This window comes from Microcaecilia unicolor, chromosome 14 (assembly GCF_901765095.1).
Source record: "Microcaecilia unicolor chromosome 14, aMicUni1.1, whole genome shotgun sequence".
Taxonomy (NCBI): Eukaryota; Metazoa; Chordata; class Amphibia; order Gymnophiona; family Siphonopidae; genus Microcaecilia; species Microcaecilia unicolor.
In genome coordinates, this window is record NC_044044.1 from 34,636,869 (window position 1) to 34,655,930 (window position 19,062).

Below are 19,062 nucleotides of genomic sequence, written 5' to 3' on the forward strand. Positions count from 1 at the left end.
TACAGATAGACACACACCAATTTCTCAAAGAATGGGACAATAGATGTAGAAACATATTAGACAACATAGCACCACTCCAAACCAGAACCTCACATAGAAGACACTCTGTGGTTCAACGAAGAACTGAAAAAACTAAAAACACAAGTTAGAAGGCTAGAACGAGCATGGAATAAAAAGAAAGACGACTCCACACTCAACGCTTGGAAGCAACTACAAAGAAAATACAAATACACCATAAAACAAACTAAAAGACTATACTACAAAACTAAAATTGGACCAGACTACAAAGACACACATAAACTCTTCCAACTCATGAACAAACTACTAGATACTACATCGGTGACTTCTAACAACACAGACACACCAGCAGCAGACAATCTCGCGAAATACTTCAATGAGAAAATCATAAAATTATGACTCATGATACCTGTCAATACCACCGACTACGCAAAACTCCTTGATTGCCTAGACCCAAACCCCGGTGAATACCCAGCGGACAGAACTTGGACCAACTTCGAGATGCTATCGAATGACACCATCTCCCAAACGCTCAAAAGGTTCGCCAAGTCTCACTGCAAACTAGACATATGCCCTAACAACCTAATAAAGTCTGCCCCTCAACAATTCATATCAGACCTCACGGAGCACTTGAACTATATGCTACAAAACGGACTCTTCCCAATAGATAAAGGAAATATTCTACTCACCCCTATACCCAAAGACGCAAAGAAAAGTACAAGCGACCTAACTAATTACCGCCCAGTAGCATCTATTCCTCTGATAACCAAATTAATGGAAGGCACGGTGACCAAACAGCTCGCCAACTACTTAAATAAATTTTCCATACTTCACGACTCCCAATCAGGATTTCGGTCCAACCACAGCACTGAAACAGTACTAGTTACTCTTCTCACTAAATTCAAACAAGCGATCGCAGCTGGCAACAACATACTTCTCCTACAATTCGACATGTCCAGTGCTTTCGACATGGTTGATCATGGAATATTACTACACATCCTAAAAATACTTCGGAATTGGAGGAAACGTTCTCAATTGGTTCAAAGGCTTCCTAACCACACAATCATATCAAGTGATAGCTAACTCGATTACCTCAGCCACATGGATACCTAAATGTGGAGTCCACCAAGGATCCCCCCTATCGCCAACTCTCTTTAACCTAATGATGACACCCTTGGCCAAATTACTATCCAATCAAAACATCAATCCATACATATATGCAGATGACGTAACGATTTACATCCCGTTTAAACATGATTTAAAGGAAATCACCAACGACATCAACCAAAGCTTCCATATCATGCACTCATGGGCGGATGCATTTCAGTTGAAACTTAATGCAGAAAAAACACAATGCCTCATACTCACCTCACAACATAACACAAACAAATTCACCACCATAAACACACCAAACTTGTCCCTTCCCGTCTCGGACACCCTGAAAATTCTTGGAGTTACCATTGATCGTCATCTTACACTTGAGAGCCATGCGAAAAATACAACCAAAAAGATGTTTCATTCAATGTGGAAATTAAAACGAATAAGACCTTTCTTCCCAAGGACCATCTTTCGCAAACTGGTACAGTCAATAGTGCTCAGTCACCTAGACCACTGCAATGCACTCGACGCTGGCTGCAAAGAGCAAATCATCAAGAAACTTCAAACCGCCCAGAACACCGCAGCCAGACTCATATACGGAAAAACAAAATATGAAAGTGCTAAACCCCTAAGGGAAAAGTTACACTGGCTTCTACTTAAAGAACGTATCGCGTTCAATGTATGTTCTATAGTTCATAAAATTATTCACGGAGATGCCCCAGCCTACATGTCAGACCTGGTAGACCTGCCACTTAGGAATGCTAAAAGATCATCCCGCACATTCCTTAATCTCCACTTCCCCAGCTGTAAAGGTCTAAAATACAAACTAACGCATACGTCAAACTTTTCTTACCTGGGCACATAGTTATGGAACGCATTGCCGCGCAACTTAAAAACTATTTGTGAACTAACAAGCTTTCAAAAATCCCTGAAGACCCACCTCTTCAACAAGGCTTACCACAAAGATCAGCAATTATAAATGTAACACATCTCCACCTTACCTATAATCAGAACTGTCTTTTCCGTACATCTGCTTGTTTAAATTTCTATTACGTTAATCATGATCTCTATGCAACACTAATTGTTATCTTCCTATCTATTATATACCAATAATGATACATTGTAAGCCACATTGAGCCTGCAAAAAGGTGGGAAAATGTGGGATACAAATGCCATAAATATACTGAAAACTTACCACACCATAAAAGCCCTAACCCATCTATGAAAAGACAGTGCTAGAAATATTACAGTGGGACCTTGAGAAGTGTTTCCCTAGGTGGTCCTGGAGTACCCCCTTGCCATTCAGGTTTTCAGGCTATCCACAATGAATCTACATGAAAAATATTTGCATGTAATGGAGGCAGTATATACAAATCAATGTCATGCATATTTACTGTGGATATCCTGAAAACCTGACTGGCAAGGGGGTACTCCTGAACTGCCCTAGAACACAAAACTTACCACACCATAACAGCCCTAACCCACCTATCAGAAGACAGTGATATATATATATACACTGGGCTCTGGGCTCTGGAGCACCAATATACCTACTATTGGGAAACTGGAAAAAGCTGCACTGTTACACATTCCTGCACAGATACTACATGCTAGCAGAATCCTTCACCTCAGTCACACATGCAGAACATGGGCAGACCCTTATCTATATAACATAAGAGTGGCCATACTGGGTCAGACCAATGGTCTGTCTAGCCCAGTATCCTGTTTCCAATGTGGCCAACCCAGGTCACAAGCACCAGGCAGAAACCCAAATTGTGACAAGATTCCATGCTACCAATCTAATGCAGAATAGGGAGCCACAAAAAAAACCCAACAACAAAAATTGAAATAGAGACCCCCCCCCCCAAGGAAGCCAGACTAAACAGTGCACTACTGGTAAAAAAAAAAAAAAAAGAGACAGAAATGCATTTTCTCCTGTACATTTTACAAAGCAGGTACATCTCAGTCCTTCCAAAGTATTAAATAAAAATAATTTTTTCTACCTTTGTTGTCTGGGAATTTGGCTGGTCCCAGTCTTTTTCTCCGTGTTCCATGAGTCAGCCTTTCCATTTCTTCTCTCACCTCTTTTCTTCTTCCTTTCCTTCTCTACATGTGTCTCCAAGTGCACCATCATTTTTTCCTCTGTACCACTATTTGTCCTGTCCATCATCTCCCTTCTGTGTCCCTTGTCCCTATCCTGCCCCCAAGTTCATCATCTGCCCTTTCTGTGTCCCCCATCTCCCCCCCTTTCCAGTGGTGCCCTGTGTCCCTATCTCCTCCTCCCCTCCCCCTTTCCAGTGGTGCCCTGTGTCCCTATCTCCTCCTCCCCTCCCCCTTTCCAGTGGTGCCCTGTGTCCCTATCTACCCCTCCCCTCCCCCTTTCCAGTGGTGCCCTGTGTCCCTATCTCCCCCTCCCCTCCCCCTTTCCAGTGGTGCCCTGTGTCCCTATCTCCTCCTCCCCTCCCCCTTTCCAGTGGTGCCCTGTGTCCCTATCTCCCCCTCCCCCCCCCCTTTCCAGTGGTGCCCCTGTGCCCCTATCTCCTCCTCCCCTCCCCCTTTCCAGTGGTGCCCTGTGTCCCTATCTACCCCTCCCCTCCCCCTTTCCAGTGGTGCCCTGTGTCCCTATCTACCCCCCTCCTTTCCAGTGGTGCCCTGTGTCCCTATCTCCTCCTCCCCCCCCCCTTTCCAGTGGTGCCCTGTGTCCCTATCTCCTCCTCCCCCCCCCTTTCCAGTGGTGCCCTGTGTCCCTATCTCCTCCCCCCCCCCCCTTTCCAGTGGTGCCCTGTGTCCCTATCTCCTCCTCCCCCCCCCTTTCCAGTGGTGCCCTGTGCCCCTATCTCCTCCTCCCCCCCCCCCCCTTTCCAGTGGTGCCCTGTGTCCCTATCTCCTCCTTGGTTGTTTTTTGAAGCGAAGGGTGCGCGGGGGTGGTTTACTGGATTTCTGAAATTGGCTTCACCCCCTCCTCTGCCGTCTGTATGAGTCACTTTGTTCTCCCTCGGCCACCGGTTAGTCAGAGTCAACCTGTCACCGTCGGGGCTTCGTCTTCTTCTTCTCCTCAGGCGCGTGACGTCCCCTCCCTCCCGCCTAATCTAAGCAACTTCCTCTTTTCCGCAGAGGCGGGACGTCACGCGCCCGAGAAGAAGCGCCGACCATGACAGGTGACTCTCTGTGAAGCGCCGGTGGCGGAGGGAGAACAAAGCTAAAAAGGGACTCGTCGTACAGACGGCAGAGACGGGCAGAAAAAAAACATTGATTGGGTTGGCGCCATTTTTTTCAACACCTGTTTAGGGGAGCGACCGCTTCACAGGTTACTCCACCCAGGCTTTTTTTTTCTCATGCATCAATTTGAGCTGTAAAAGCAACGTGCCTGAATCTTCTCGTTGCAAGCCTGAGATTACAGCTATTACTCCTTTCCACATTGCACAAGAAGTCCAGAAAGGCAATTAGCTCACTAGAATGCTCCCTTTTCCAGAAAGATGCCTTCTCAAACTAGGGGAGACATTGTTGCACTGTGCTGCTCTCAATGTCAACTTAGAATCCATAGGTGTCCCTGCTACAAGTTAAGTCCTTCATGGTGTTGGCTCAGTTTTTCTCTCTGCATCTCTTCTGTCCTTGGATTTTGCACAGTACAGAAGGAAATGCATTTCTGCTTCTAGTTCTGCATGCAGGAGTTTCTGTTTCTCACATATGCTTTCCTTCTCTCTCCCACAGGAGTTGACACTGACATTGACATTCAGAAGATGATTCTGATGGTCCGATCCCAGCGCTCTGGCATGGTGCAGACAGAAGCTCAGTACAAATTTATCTACATGGCAATTTCCCAGTACATTGAGACCACTAAGAAGAAACTGGAAGTTATGCAGGTATGGTGGCAGACGAACGGCATTCTCTTCTTAGCCTCCTAGCACCCCAGCAGCTTTCTAGTGTGCAATGCAACTGAAGGTACTACTATTTGACATTTCTAAAGCGCTACTAGGGTTACGCAGCGCTGTACAATTTAACATAGAAGGACAGTCCCTGCTCAAAGGAGCTTAGGTACTGCCCTTTATATGCTGGACCAGCCTGGTGTTAAATGCACCTGCTCCATCTCAGTGGTAATTTTTTAAAATGCCAAGTCAGGGTGGAAAGGGGAGGGATAGTTCCACCTTCCACTCACAACTGGCAATTTGACATTACTGGCAGAAATCACCACTGCTCCCAGCATCCAAGGTACTGTGTTAGGGGTGCTGTCCTTAATATCCAGGACATATTCCCTCTGTCAGCACCCCAGCATAGCATTACAGAGATATAGCAGCTGCTTTAGGTCTCTGATCTGCCTCTGACATGTCTGTCTTCCATCCTTAGGCGGGGAAGGATAAGGAATCTGAGTATGGAAACCTTGGGTTCCCGTCCAAGAAAAATATACATCAAATAGTCTCACGCAAATCGTCAAAGTAAGAGTCTTCTGCATCCTCCCCTCTCCCATCCTGCAGCCATGTGATACCCGCCGTCCTATCTCCCCCTCCTCTGTTTTTCACTTTCCCTCTCTCTCCCCTTCCTCCTGCAGCAGTATGACACCCCCTCTTATGTCTCTGCTCTATTTCCCCCACATATCTAGCAATTTAGAGTGACACCCCCTCTCCTCTCTCCCCCATCTCTAGCACCTCTGTACTATCCCTTCTCTCCCCATCTCTAGCAGCAGCGTGACACCCCCTCTCCTCCCCCATCTCTAGCAACAATGTGATACTTCCTCTCCTACTTTGACCCATCTCAGTGTGACATCCCCTCTCCTCTCTCTCCCCCCCCCCCGTCACTTGCAGCAATGTGACATTTCCTCTCCTCTAGCAGCAGTGCGACACCCCTTCTCCTCTCTCCTCCATCTCTAGCAGCTCTGTTACCCCCTCTCCCCATCTCTAGCAGCAGTATGACACCCCCTCTCCTCCCCCATAACTAGCATCAGAGTGACACCCCCTCTTTCCTTTCCCATGGGTTGCAGGCAGAAGGAAGAGGTCTATGAGAACTTGCACACAACTAAGGGAAAGAAGGAGGAGAAACCAAAGAAGCAGAAATCTGCTGAACAGAAGAGTAAAGGATCCATCAAGAAAAAATAGTGTCAGACAACAGGTGATCCATTCTCCCCGAACTTCAAGCATTCACTCAGTCTCCTATGACCTTCAGCTGCTCGATGAGAATCCCTGTGACCTTTGCTCACTCACTGGGCCTTCCTCTGGCTTTTAGCCACTTGCCATGCTTTTCTGTGACCTTCACCTGCTCACTAAGCCTCCCTGTGACCACAGGCTTTCAGTCCGCCGTTTGTGCAGGCTTCACATGTTTCCAACATTGATAACACAGAACATGGGATGCCTTCTTCATCCAAATCTCAAATCCCTTAGCCCTAACAGCATAGAAGCCCTCTCTGTGACCTTCAGCTGTTCATTGAGCCCTCTAAGTTACATGGAAATACTTTTAAAACAAATAGGAGGAAATATTTTTCACTCAAAGAATAGTTAAGCTCTGGAACTCTTTGCTGGAGGATGTGGTTAACGGTGGTTAGCATATCTGGGTATAAAAAAAAAAGTTTGGACAAGTTCCTGGAGGAAAAGTCCATATTCTGCTGTTGAGATAGACGTGGGGGAAGCCACTGCTTGCCCTGGGATTGGTAGTATGGAATGTTGCTACTTTTTGGGTTTCTACCAGGTGCTTATGACCTGGATTGGCCACTGTTGGAAGCAGAATACTGGGCTAGATGGACCATTGGTCTGACCCAGTATAGCCATTCTTATGTTCCCTAATTGAGCCTCTCTGTGACCTTCAACCACTTGCTAGTCCTCCCTTTGACACTCAACCATCATGCCACTTCTACTAGGCACAGAAATCACAGAAGCCATGGAACGTTTGTGGCTTTTTGGATTGACACCTGTGGTATATTACTGCCATCATGAAAAGCATCTCTGCCACCTTTTACCTTCTCCCTTCTTATGATAATTCAGTTTTTAAACAATCTCAATAATAACAGTGAGAAAAAAAAGTTAGTTATGATGGAATTTGTGGCAAATCTGTGCATGTTATGCTATAATGAACTACATCAAAGCTCTTCCTCCTTCACTGAAAAAAAATGCACCTAATCTTGGTGTTGTCCGTTTCCAAAGCATTTCCACGTTGACTCTCTCCTGTTCTCATACGTTTATATATACATAATCTTTCTGCTTTCTTTTTGATTACAGGATGTAATGCATGCAGAACTTGTCACGCTTCGTACCATGGAAGGCCACTGGGAGAGGGAGAAATTTACGGTCACCAGATTACCTCCACATTATGTTTATTCCACACATTTGATATACAGCCTTTCTGTAGACAGTCAAAGCCGTTTACATATACTATTTTTGCAGGTACTTTTCTGTCCCTAATGGGCTCACAATTTAAGGTTATTTGTACCTAGGGCAATGGAGGGTTAAGTGACTTGCCCAGGGTCACACGGATCTCTGCCTGTGATTGTACCTTCTGGCATGCTGGCCCTTGGAATTCCAGGTTCTCGAGTAGGAACCTCAACTCCCAACAGAAAACATGGTAACCCCAGGTCTGGTTCAGCCTGGCCATGATGAGTCAGAGTCAGATGGGAGCCCCACATGAAGATTTTCATTAGATTATTTCCATTGCTTAATTTACATAATTGGATTATTTTGCTTCTGCTGAGGATGGCATAGTGTTACCCACTCTGCCCCACAGGCAATCTGCTTAACAGCAGGATATGGTTCTGGTAACGCCTGGCTCTACTTTATCTAAGAGTTCATGAATGCAATCCGGGTCAATTCACGACCAAGTAAACCTTCAAGAACAGCCAGTCTAGAACCCCCTACTGTCTGGATTAATACAGAGATGACAATGGCTGTATCTATCCCTGAGGTCTAGAAACTTTCAAGCATTTCTAATACAGAAAGGTTTTCAAAACAAAAGAGCCAGCAGAAATTTCAAGGGACTGGCTGGGAAAAAACGAGTTCCTATGACATTATAGAGAAATTCCCCCTGTACCAGCCCTGAAAGTCACAGAAGCCCAGCCTGATGTGGAACATTCCAACAGCTGCATTTTTTGCTCCAAGGTTCAACAGTTTCATGCAATTCCTGAAAGGAAAAATGTACATCAAAAGACTGGCAGAAAAGGAAATGGGATAACTGTATGCTGATCCTTAAATATAGCTCCAAAATTTCCACATGATTTCCCCCAAAATCATAAATGAAAAAATTATATTTTGGGGGAATTAGCTCACACATTTTCAGTAGTAGTTCAAAGCGCGTAGGTATTTTCCTGTCTCCTGAGGACTTACAATCTAAGAGGCCTTTTTGCTAAACTGTGTTAGACTCCTTAATTTTAGCTTGGGAAAATGAGCTACCCCAAAATGCATTAGGCGTTGTGTGGTATTTTCCCCTTTTCCATGCGTAATTTTAAATATATATATTTTTTGGGGGGGGGGGGGGGGGTCATGGAAACGTTAACCAGTTAGCGTATTCGGATTACTGCACGTTAACTCCACTCCTACCCTAGGTGACCTCATGTGTACCTTTCATTAAATTAGTTATCTTATTTTGTAACTCCTCTTACTCTCTTTTCTATGTTCCATCTTTGCTTATACCCTATGCTGTCAATTAAAATGTTCTATTATGTATTGTGTTGACATTGTAAGTAGTAACTATGCCATGCTTTGTATTGTTATATGAATATTTTTCCTGCTGTAATTGCCTATTCATGTTTGATTTATTCTTACTGTACACCGCCTTGAGTGAATTCCTTCAAAAAGGCGGTAAATAAATCCTAATTAATTACTAACTGGCTAATTCGGACTTAACATAGGAGCACTTCCCATGTTAAATTTTGTATAGATAATGGGTGGTAATATTTTTTAAAAGCCTTAAATTGAGCCATGGTAAATCTGCACTTAGCATGTGGGAAATTCCCATGTTAGAATGTGATAAACTCAGATTTCAGCACACCTTAGTAAAATGGCTTCTAAATTTTGTACCTGAGGCACTGAGGTCCCTTTCAGCTCCATCTTTCTCTGATTGTCCTCCTGAGGTCTGTTCCACTTGTCTTTTGCTGATTCTAGAGGCCTTCCAGAAATCACTTTCTATGACCCAAGATGGTTTTCTGAGGTTCAAGCCAGGCTGGTTTCTAATGACCACCTGAGGTTCCCCAAATCTTAGGTTTTTCTCATTTATTGGGTCAGTTTTCAACACAACTCACCCAAGTGCAAAACACAAAGGTAATTTGTATCCATTGTACAAAGTGTCAGTGTTGAAGGCCATGCATTCTTTCCTGTGAAAATTGGCCACATCTACGGCTGGACTATAGTTTTCATGTGTGGGGGCTAAATTTGGGTTTGGAAACAGCATATGGACATAGAAAAATGCAAACCGCATGCAAAATATGCCCCGGTGAATGCCATCTTTTACCTGTCAAAAATTGCACAGGGCAGTGGCACCTGCTCCTACTTTTTGTAGGGTTAAGAGTGAGCAATTTTCAGACAGCTCTTTCCCTGGCTTGAGGGTGAGCAATTTTCAAACTCTCCCTGGATGAACTCCTGAGATCCTCCCTGTGTACAGAGGCTATTTGTCTGATTTGTGCTTTTGTGTTGTTGAGCTTTACAGTTATTTAAATAAAGATTCTTTTATAGTAAGCCTGGCCATTTGTCTTTTCTTCTATCTTATGTAAAAACCGTCCAGAACTATGAAGGGGATACACGGTACCGAAAAGCAATGTAGATGATACTGATGAAATACATTCCGAAGGCAGAGGACGTCACCTGCTGGTGACAGTGGTTAAAGGGACCAGTAAAGTAATGGCGGGACTCCTTGCAATGCAGCGGAGGAGAGGTCAAGTCTTTTATCCCACCGCCGTCGCAGCCATTTGTACTGATGGAAGGAAACAAAAAGAGCCGGGAAGTGACGTGAACCTGCCTCGCGCTGCGAACCGCACAGCACTGTCAGGGTCGCGATATTCTGCGCAAGTGCAGTGCAGCAGCAAACGGGAGAGGGGGTGGAGCCACCCGGTGCGGCGCTAGTGACGTCACTTCCGCTCGGGCCTGTTGTCGTCGTCGTTCTCCTTCCGCTTTGGTTGTTTCTGGGTTTCACTGAGAGAGAGAGACAGAGAGAGACTCAGTCAGAAGCGAATCTGTCCGAGACCAGGAACCAGAACCAAAACCAGGGGAGCTTCTGAGAATTGCAGAGGTGAGACGAGAGGGAAAGAGGACTCAGTCTTCAGTAGCTCCTGTATCTCTGATTGTTGCCCCTCTCTCCCCCCCCCCCCCCAGTTCCTGTATCTCTGGTTATTGTTCCTGCTTTCCCCCTCCTACCCCTATTCCCCCCCCAGCAGTTCCTGTATCTCTCATTGTTGCCCCTCTCTTCCCCCCCCCCCCAGTTCCTGTAACTCTGGTTATTGCCCCTGCTTTCCCCCTCCTACCCCTATCCCCCCCCCCCCCCTTCCTGTATCTCTGGTTATTGTTCCTGCTTTCCCCCATCCTACCCCTCTTCCCCCCTTCACCCCCCCAGCAGTTCCTGTATCTCTGGTTATTGCTCCTGCTTTCCCCCTCCTCCCCCTATTCCCCCCCCAGTTCCTGTATCTCTGATTGTTGCCCCTGCTTTCCCCCTCTTACCCATATCCCCCCCCCCCCCAGCAGTTCCTGTATCTCTGGTTATTGTTCCTGCTTTCCCCCATCCTACCCCTCTTCCCCCCTTCACCCCCCCAGCAGTTCCTGTATCTCTGGTTATTGCTCCTGCTTTCCCCCATCCTACCCCTCTTCCCCCCTTCACCCCCCATCAGTTTCTGTATCTCTGGTTATAGCCCCTGCATTTCTCCTCCTGCTCCTTCCCCGCCCCCAAGCAGTTCCTGTTTCTTTATTTTTATGTATTTATTTGTGACATTTATATCCCACATTATCCCAAGTTTGAGTTTCATGTGGCTTACAATAAACAGTATAGGATACATAACAAAGAATAATGCATAATGTTGTAAGAATCCAATTTTACAATACAGTATCATATATCATAAACACACTGGGATAGCTATGGATGTTTAACATTTACAGTTCTAGCATATCTGGTTATACCATCCCTTAAGCTGTTCCTGTGTGTTAAATAACCTTCTTTCTTCCAGTGTACCTTGTTCCCAGAGACATAATGTTCCGGTTCATGAGAGACGGAGATCCCGAGGAGCCTCCACTGTTTGTCATGTGAGTTACTCAAGCCATGTGATATAACCTGGGATTGCTGGTGAAGATGGCATGGCAGAAACAGGGATTAGAGCTAAACCACGGGATGAATGAATGACTCCCCTGTGGTCGTGGATAGAAGGGCCTGCATTCAGAGACACTTTGTCGTGTTAATTTTGTGAGGAAAACCCTTGGTTTTAAAATCCCTACCATACACGTGGCAGACTGCTTAAACAGCTCGATGTCTGAATTTATTCTTTTAGCTGTGGGAAGGGATTGTGCCGAAATGTTATCCAGATAGTGCTGGTATCCGCATATGTACTTCATGGCACAGACCAGTTGAACTGTATGGTCCAGGTACAGCAGCCTTAAGAGATCTGAGTATCTTTAACTTGCTGTTCACAGTGACATCACTTAACTGTGTAATCAGTTACAATCCAGTCAGTTTACCGGATAAAGTGTTACTGAATGATGCCCCCAGAGAGTCCATAATATGACTAGAGATCACCTGCAGAGAAAAGTGATTCCCCCACCCCCGTGGTCTCGCACATAGTCACTGACAAAGCTGGGAGTTAAGACCAAAATCCAATACACTTGCTTCCTAAAACAGGAACTAAGATGGGATTTTAATTCTGGTGTGTCTTTCGCCTCTCCTTCCCCCTGCAGGGACCCCTTTGCCCTGCACAGGCAGCAGCTGAGCCGGATGCTTTCCGGAGGCTTTGGCTTCAGTCCCTTCCTTAGCCTGACAGATGGTGGTCTTCCTACAGTCCGGCCTCCAGTGCCCAGCCGTAGGATGCAGGTATAATGCTGGGGAGGGTGTAAGGAATGGGGGAGCTCTTTGATAGTTTATTTGTATTTATTTATTGCAATGTATTAAGTGCCATTGTGAAGAGATTCGCCTAAGGTGATGTATTAACAGCATAACAATAGTAAAATATATACATAAATACGATAAGGTAAACTTAAAAGATGTCAAATTGAAACCTAGTAACAGGACCAACATGAAACAGTATCAAAATAAACATTTAACAGCACTGCAGAACAACCATATTACATGAGAAATGTCAGTTTAATACAAATGATACCATAATAAACAGCATAGAAGAAAATGAAAATAGATATAATACTAGCATAATACCAATGAAACGCCTAGTAAGCATTCATTACAACATTTAAATAACAGAGATATGATATCAGCATAAAACGTTTTACATTTATACCTTGAGTATTGCTTTCAGTTCTGGTCACCATATCTCAAAAGATATAGTGGAATAAGAAAAAGATCAACCAAAATGTTAAAGGGGATAGACCTCTTCTCATATGAGGGAAGGCTAAAAAGAGTTTAGGGCTGTTCAGTGAATCGGTTGTTTTGTTTTGGGGTTTTTTACTCGTTCAAAAAGTACAAAGACTAGGGGAGATGGAATGAAGTTACGTGGAAATACTTTTAAAACAAATAGGAGGAAATATTTTTTCACTTAATGAATAGTTAAGCTCTGGAACCCATTGCCAGAGGATGTGGTTTCAGCGGTTAGCATATCTGTGTTTAAAAAAGGTTTGGACAAGTTCCTGGAGGAAAAGTCCTTAATCTGCTATTGAGATAGACACAGGGGAAGCCACTGCTTGCTGTGGGATTGGTAGCATGGAATGTTGCTATTATTTGGGTTTCTGCTATGTACTTATGACCTGGATTGGTCACTGTTGGAAGCAGGATACTAGGCTTAGATGGACCATTGGTCTGACCCAGTACAGCAATTCTTATGTTCTTATATTACATTAAATAAAATAGTAAAAAAAAAAGAAAAACCTCCATAAAATATAGGAAAGACCTAACTATTTATGCAAGAGTAAAAAAAAAAAAAAGCAATATATAATAAAAGCATAAACATGAATACCAGTGAAACACCTAATAAGCATGCATTAGAACATTCAAACAGCATAGATAATATTTATTGTATGATTTGTTTCATTTTGTACCTTTTAAACTTTTGTACACTGCCTTGGACCTTCTAGTATTTGGCAGTTAATAAGCGCTAGATTAGATATTATACTAAAGCTGTTCCTATAATATAGTGAAACATCTTACCATGTTGCCAGGAGCCAAGTGCAGATATAGAGATAAGCTTGAAACTTGAAGTGCAGATATATGATGGGGAGAAGATGGGTAGTACAACGCGTTGAAATGGTTGAGGTCAGTGAGTGGGATGGGAGAAGCTGTTCTGGAATTGGGGGGGGGGGGAAGGTGGGTCAATGGGAGGAGCTGTTCTGGGATTGGTGGGGGAAGGTGGATCAATGGGAGGAGCTCTTCTAGGGGGAAGGTGGATCAAGTGGGAGGAGCTCTTCTGGGGTTGGTGGGGAAGGGTGATTTGAGAGACATGGGGGTGTGGGCAGTTGGACTGTGCTTCAGTGATAGTCTGTACTCTTGTAATCCTTGCAGGCTGGCCCTCTGACCCCCTTTGGAGCAATGGGAATGGTGAGTGTTTGCAGTGCATTCTCTATACTTAGAATATTTGGGAGGAGAGTACTCAGTATCTTTGCTCTGTCTGGAGCAAGAATTTGCCTCTTTTAAAAACAGGAGCAATAGATGATGATCACAATATAAAAGCCAAGAGCCCTGAGTACAGGGTGAAGACTCCTAAAGATACCGAGTTAATGGGCTCCTGGGGGAAGTTAGGTGTAAAGGGGGAGGGGATTCCTGACGGGATTGTACATAGAGGGTAGGATGATCCCTAGAGAGAAAAATCATTAGTAAATAATCCATGTGTTTATCTCATAGGGAGGTGGATTTATTGATATGTTTGGCATGATGAACGACATGTTGGGGAATGTGGTAAGAATATCCTCCCACTCAAAATCTCTATCTCCTCTCCTGCTACTGCTCTCTTCTCTCTAACACTGATGCTCTTTCTTTAAGGATCAGATGACAAGCAGTCCCAACTGCCAAACGTTCTCTTCATCCACGGTCATTTCTTATTCTAATACTGGGGATGGGGCACCCAAACTCTACCAAGAGACATCACACACACGGTCAGCCCCTGGAGGGGTAAGTACAGGCTGCAGCATTTTCTGAAGGTAAAATGGATAGAAATGTCTGGGGATGGTCTTGCTGCAGGGTACTGACTCTGTCTGCAATTTTCCTATCAGATCCGGGAGACTCGGAGGACCGTCCGGGACTCTTGCAGCGGGTTGGAACAAATGTCAGTTGGTCACCACATTCGTGATCGAGCACACATTGTACAGCGATCCCGCAACCATCGTACAGGGGACCAGGAGGAGAGACAGGACTATGTGAACCTAGATGAAAGTAAGGCCCTCTCTTTCTGCTTTACCCTCCCAGTAATGCCAGAGAATGTGACAGTTGTGACATAGTATATATTTCCAGCTGGGTAAAAGAGTAATCCTACCTTTTACTGATATGTCCAATCCCTCTCAGGTGAGGCTGGAGCTTTTGATGAGGAGTGGACGAGAGAAACATCACGTTTCCGGCCACAGCGTGCTCTTGAGTACCGGCGACAGGATGGGCGCCATGGAGGAGATGGAACACGTCTGGCCCTCCAAGGACCTGAAGACTCTCCAACGAGACAGTCCAGACGCTATGACTGGTGAAAGGGGCTTGAAGCCTTATGGGGGTGTCTATAGGACACCCCCATATCTACATGCATCCTCCTGTAAGTGACTGCTGCTCCAGCTGCTATTTTTCCTCTTTTTTTTTTTTTCCTTTTCTTTTGTGGGAAGTCTTTGATTTTCTCTTTTTGGGAAATTTGCATCTCTTCTCTCTTTGGATTTGTCTGCATGTTTCTAGTTATAATTTTGGTTCCTTATTCAGTACTTGGTAAGAATCTGTCTTCATCACGTCTGACTGAGTTGCAGTGTGCATTCTGTGTAAGGATCTATCTCAGTATGACTGGATTTAGGGTTGCTTCGTATGATCATGCGACTCCCTTGCTTCAAGCAGAACACTGGCTTCCAGTGTCATAAAAGATGACCTATAAAATTTTTACTTTTGGTCTTTAAGATAGATGAAGCACTAGAATGATATATCTCGCTTCCTTATCCCATATACCCCCCATAAGATCCCTTTGCTCTTCTCAACAGGAGTGCCGTTGTGTTCCCAATTTTCAAACTATTTGTCTGAAAACTATAAGAACTAGGATTTTCAGTGTCATGGGTCCCACTTACATGTATGATTAGAGTTATCACTTTCGAAGATCAAGGAGGGAATAAAGGCATATTTTTATTTCAGGACACGTACGATACCTAATATAGCTAAACCTCTTGAATTATCTCTTCCCTCACCTGCCTTTGCAGGGAATGGCTGGGTCGCCAACACTGTTTTGACTACACTTCTCCTTTCCCTCTCTTTCTTGCTGATATTAGTGATGTAATTTCCTTTCTAACTGGAATTATTTTATTGAAAATCACCCGGTATGAACCTTTTGAATGGGTGGTATATCATACTTGGAATGAAGAACTGAACTAGAGGTATAGGTTTCTGGTGGGGGTCTGTTCCATTTTGTGTATTTTGATTTTGATAGCTCCACAGACTTCACTTCCATATAAGAGGATTTGTAGATGTTTATCAAATATTTTGTAAGGTAAAATTAGTTCTTACCTACTAATTTTCTCTCCTTTAGTCCCAGCAGGTCAGTCCAGAGATTTGCGGGTTATGCCCATCTACCAGCAGGTGGAGATAGAGAGAACGCCAGATTTGAACTATAAGGCATCCTGTGCAGTAGCTCCTCCTTCAGTCTTGTCGATAACATAGCAGTAAGAAAAAAATATAGCAGAGTTGAAACCTTCTGTCTCCCATGCCATCCACAAGGTGAGAAGAAACATGCAGAAGCAAGGAGCAAACAGTGCCAAAGGGTGCCCAAAGAATGTTAGTACCATCATCGACCTGCAACGTAAACACTGTACATGGAGAAACAGATTATCCAAGGAGGGACTCTGGATTGATCTAATTTTCCCTTCCATTACGTCCCACAGATCAATCCAGAGACTTGCAGGATGTAGCAAAGCAATCGTCAAGTTGGGCGGGACAACGCAATCCCTGCTGTGAGGATGGAAGCCCCAAAAGCATCACCCCCCCCCCCCCCCCCCGGCAAACACATCCAGCCAGTAATGCCACAAAAACATGTGAGTACAAGATCACGTCCCCGATCTGCAAATCTCATCAAGGGAGATCAACAGCACTTCTGCAAAGGAAGAAACTTGTGCTCTGGTAGAATTCGCCTTGAGCCCCAACGGGGAAGATTTCTCACACGCAGTATATGCTGAGGAAATGGCCTCCTTGAACCATCACATAATAGAAACAGAGAAAAATGTAGGCAGATAAAGACCACTATGGCCTATGCAGTCTGCCCATCCATGCCATCTACTCTTTCTGTCAGTCCCGTAGAGATCCTATGTACTTGAATTCAGATACTATTTTTATCTCTGCGGGAGTTTGCATCATGAAGGCAAACAGAAAAACTTACAAGTTTGTGAGGATCATCACTGACAAAGCTAAGCACAGTAAGTAAAAGCCAGGGTTCTTCCCAAAGCCCCAGCCCACCAAGCCATCCAGCACTCCTGATGCTCAGTTTTCTGGTGAAAGAATGCAGATTTCCTTTTTTTAAATTTTTGAATCACCAGAGGGAGGGACCTGGCACCACCAGATGTAGCCCACAGACTGGCAAAACTGAAGCATCACCCCTTAGCTCAACTAAACTTGGGGGCCAGGCCAGGAGCAAGCGCCTATTACAGAGCTGCAAAGGATGCATCCATCCACCTGCTGAGAAAGAGAAAATGCCACATCTGAGCTAGAAAACATCCTGTACAGTAGCTGCTCCTTCACTATTCTCTCTCATCTCTACCTGCAAGATGGGCATAACCCGCAAGTCTCTGGATTGATCTGTGGGATGTAATGGAATGGTTTTTGTACGGGGGGGGGGGCTGTTACCGGCCACAGGTTTCTTTACAGCATGTAGGGTTCTTAGAGCTTTCTCTTTATAGTGTATAGCCAGTTATAACTCCAGATACACTGCACTTTCAGGAGTGTGCGTTGCCTCTTGGCTGTTTAAGTACGATTCATGATTTGCTGTGTGTCCCTCCCTTTCTGACTCGCACTCTCTCCTCTCTTGCTGCAGGAACAGGCGGTCATTTTTTCATGCCACGGCTCCCCAGATGCTGTCAGAAGACCTTGCTCCATGCCATGGCCAGTCTCACCAGCAGGAGGTGCCGGTCACTGATACAGTCTTACCTTTCTAGGTTAATCCTTCTCTCTGTGTCCCTTCCCACCCTGCTGGCTGCTTCCTGTGCTTCTCATTCCATGAGCAGAGGAAGGGTTTCTGGGATGGGAACAGAGGAAAGGATGATTGGAAATCATGTCTGTAATAGTGCTGCAGTCCTGCCTATGTCCCCACTGCTTCTGGTTGGGGAGAGGTCACCTCTTCTTTTCTGTCCCTTTGGGGATTGTGTACATTTTTATATTTCATGCCTTTTATTTTATGTAGTGATATGGTGGCTACAGTGTATCAGAGGACACGAAAAATCCCACCCTCCACCCTAAGACGTTGTTGGCAGGATCTTTAGATGGGAAGGGTTTGGGGGGGCGGGGGGGGGGGGGGGGGTTGGGGTTATGGTTCCCTGAAAGAGGAGCAGCTAGGAGTTGTGGGGAGGGTCTCCTATGCTGGCATATTTGGAATATTAACTTTCGAAGGATCGGCGTCTTTGCATCCCTACCATGTTTTTATTGACATCTTTTTGTTTTGAGGGATGTAGAAAACCAGGTTACTCATAACCCCCTTTTTGCATTGTGAAAGTGGAAACTAGATTACATATTTGTTAATATTAATTATAATAAAGGAAATTTAAGGAGACGGACATGTGTGTGTGTTATGTCAGAGGAGGGCAGGAAAAGTGGTCTCCAAAGTCTTGTGTGCCTTGGGATTCTCCTGTACTTACAGCTGTGTAATACACATAAGGTTTGGATACCATTGCATGGCTAATATCTTTCTTTCTGCTGCCCCCAGATACATTAGCTGTCTTTCCTGAGTCCAACACCCCTTTTGTTTTCTTTTCCTCCACCCCAGGTCCATCATCATCCCTCTCTCCCCCCCCCCCCCCCCCCCAAGTCCAACACCTCTTTTCTTTCTCTTCCCCACCCTATGCACAGTCTGGCATCTCTCCCTCCCCTCTTGGCCCTTTGGTTCTCTTAATTCCGTGCTGTCCCTGACAATGGTACTCTCTCAATTCCTTCCCCGCCTAGACCTGACCACGGCTTTCTCGCAGGTCCTTCCGCACCAAGGCAGGGAAGTCTTCAGCCCTGTAATGCCAGCAACAGCCATACTCGAAGGCTACCTGTACCAGGCCTTTCCCTCTGACTCTGCCTGCCCCTTCTGAAAACAGGAAGTTGCATCAGAGGGAAAGGCCTGGTAAAGGGTAGAGGCACTGCAGGGTGGAAGACTTTGCCTGTTTTGGAAAAAGGTGCGGGGGAACCTGCGAGAGAGCCACGGTCAAGACCGGGAGAGATGCCGGACCGTGCACAGTGGTGGGAGACAGAAGGGGGTAGCACTATTAATCGTGAATCAGTGTGTTAATTGTGATTAACGTGCAGCCCTAGAATAAACATGGATAAAGGTGAGCCAGTTGATGTAGTGTATATAGAAATTTGGGTTTTACCTGATAATTTTCTTTTCATTAGTCCTTCCCACTGTGGAATACTTGTGTCCATCAACAGGCAGGTGCAGATAGAGAACTGAAAGCTGAGCTGAAACATCTCTCGTATGCAGTC

The 19,062-nt window shown here is 45.1% G+C and overlaps 2 protein-coding genes across 5 annotated transcripts in view; both read left to right on the forward strand.

Annotated features, from left to right (window-relative positions):
- The window catches only part of PTPN6 (protein tyrosine phosphatase non-receptor type 6), a 38,726-nt gene extending 31,252 nt beyond the window's left edge, over positions 1–7,474 (forward strand). For 2 of the 3 annotated variants that reach the window (XM_030188360.1, XM_030188362.1), the window contains exons 13-16: positions 4,825–4,976; positions 5,458–5,546; positions 6,089–6,216; positions 7,317–7,474. In XM_030188360.1, coding sequence (XP_030044220.1) covers positions 4,825–4,976; positions 5,458–5,546; positions 6,089–6,203 — 356 coding nt within the window. In that variant the 3' untranslated portion in view covers positions 6,204–6,216; positions 7,317–7,474. The remainder of the gene's footprint in view (positions 1–4,824; positions 4,977–5,457; positions 5,547–6,088; positions 6,217–7,316) is intronic. The other variant, XM_030188361.1, reaches the window with a different exon arrangement.
- Positions 7,475–10,154: 2,680 nt separating this feature from the next.
- MLF2 (myeloid leukemia factor 2) lies at positions 10,155–18,152 on the forward strand. Of its 2 annotated transcripts, XM_030188371.1 has the most exons (10): positions 10,198–10,311; positions 11,237–11,312; positions 11,958–12,090; positions 13,726–13,761; positions 14,065–14,118; positions 14,203–14,331; positions 14,433–14,592; positions 14,722–14,956; positions 15,923–15,931; positions 17,417–18,152. In XM_030188371.1, the coding sequence occupies exons 2-8, from the start codon at positions 11,260–11,262 to the stop codon at positions 14,892–14,894; spliced, it is 738 nt and encodes a 245-aa protein (XP_030044231.1). In that variant the 5' UTR covers positions 10,198–10,311; positions 11,237–11,259; the 3' UTR covers positions 14,895–14,956; positions 15,923–15,931; positions 17,417–18,152. The 2 variants fall into 2 exon arrangements, with proteins under 2 accessions (XP_030044232.1, XP_030044231.1); XM_030188372.1 differs by lacking the exon at positions 15,923–15,931 and having other exon boundaries at positions 10,155–10,311.
- The last annotated feature ends 910 nt before the right edge of the window (positions 18,153–19,062 follow it).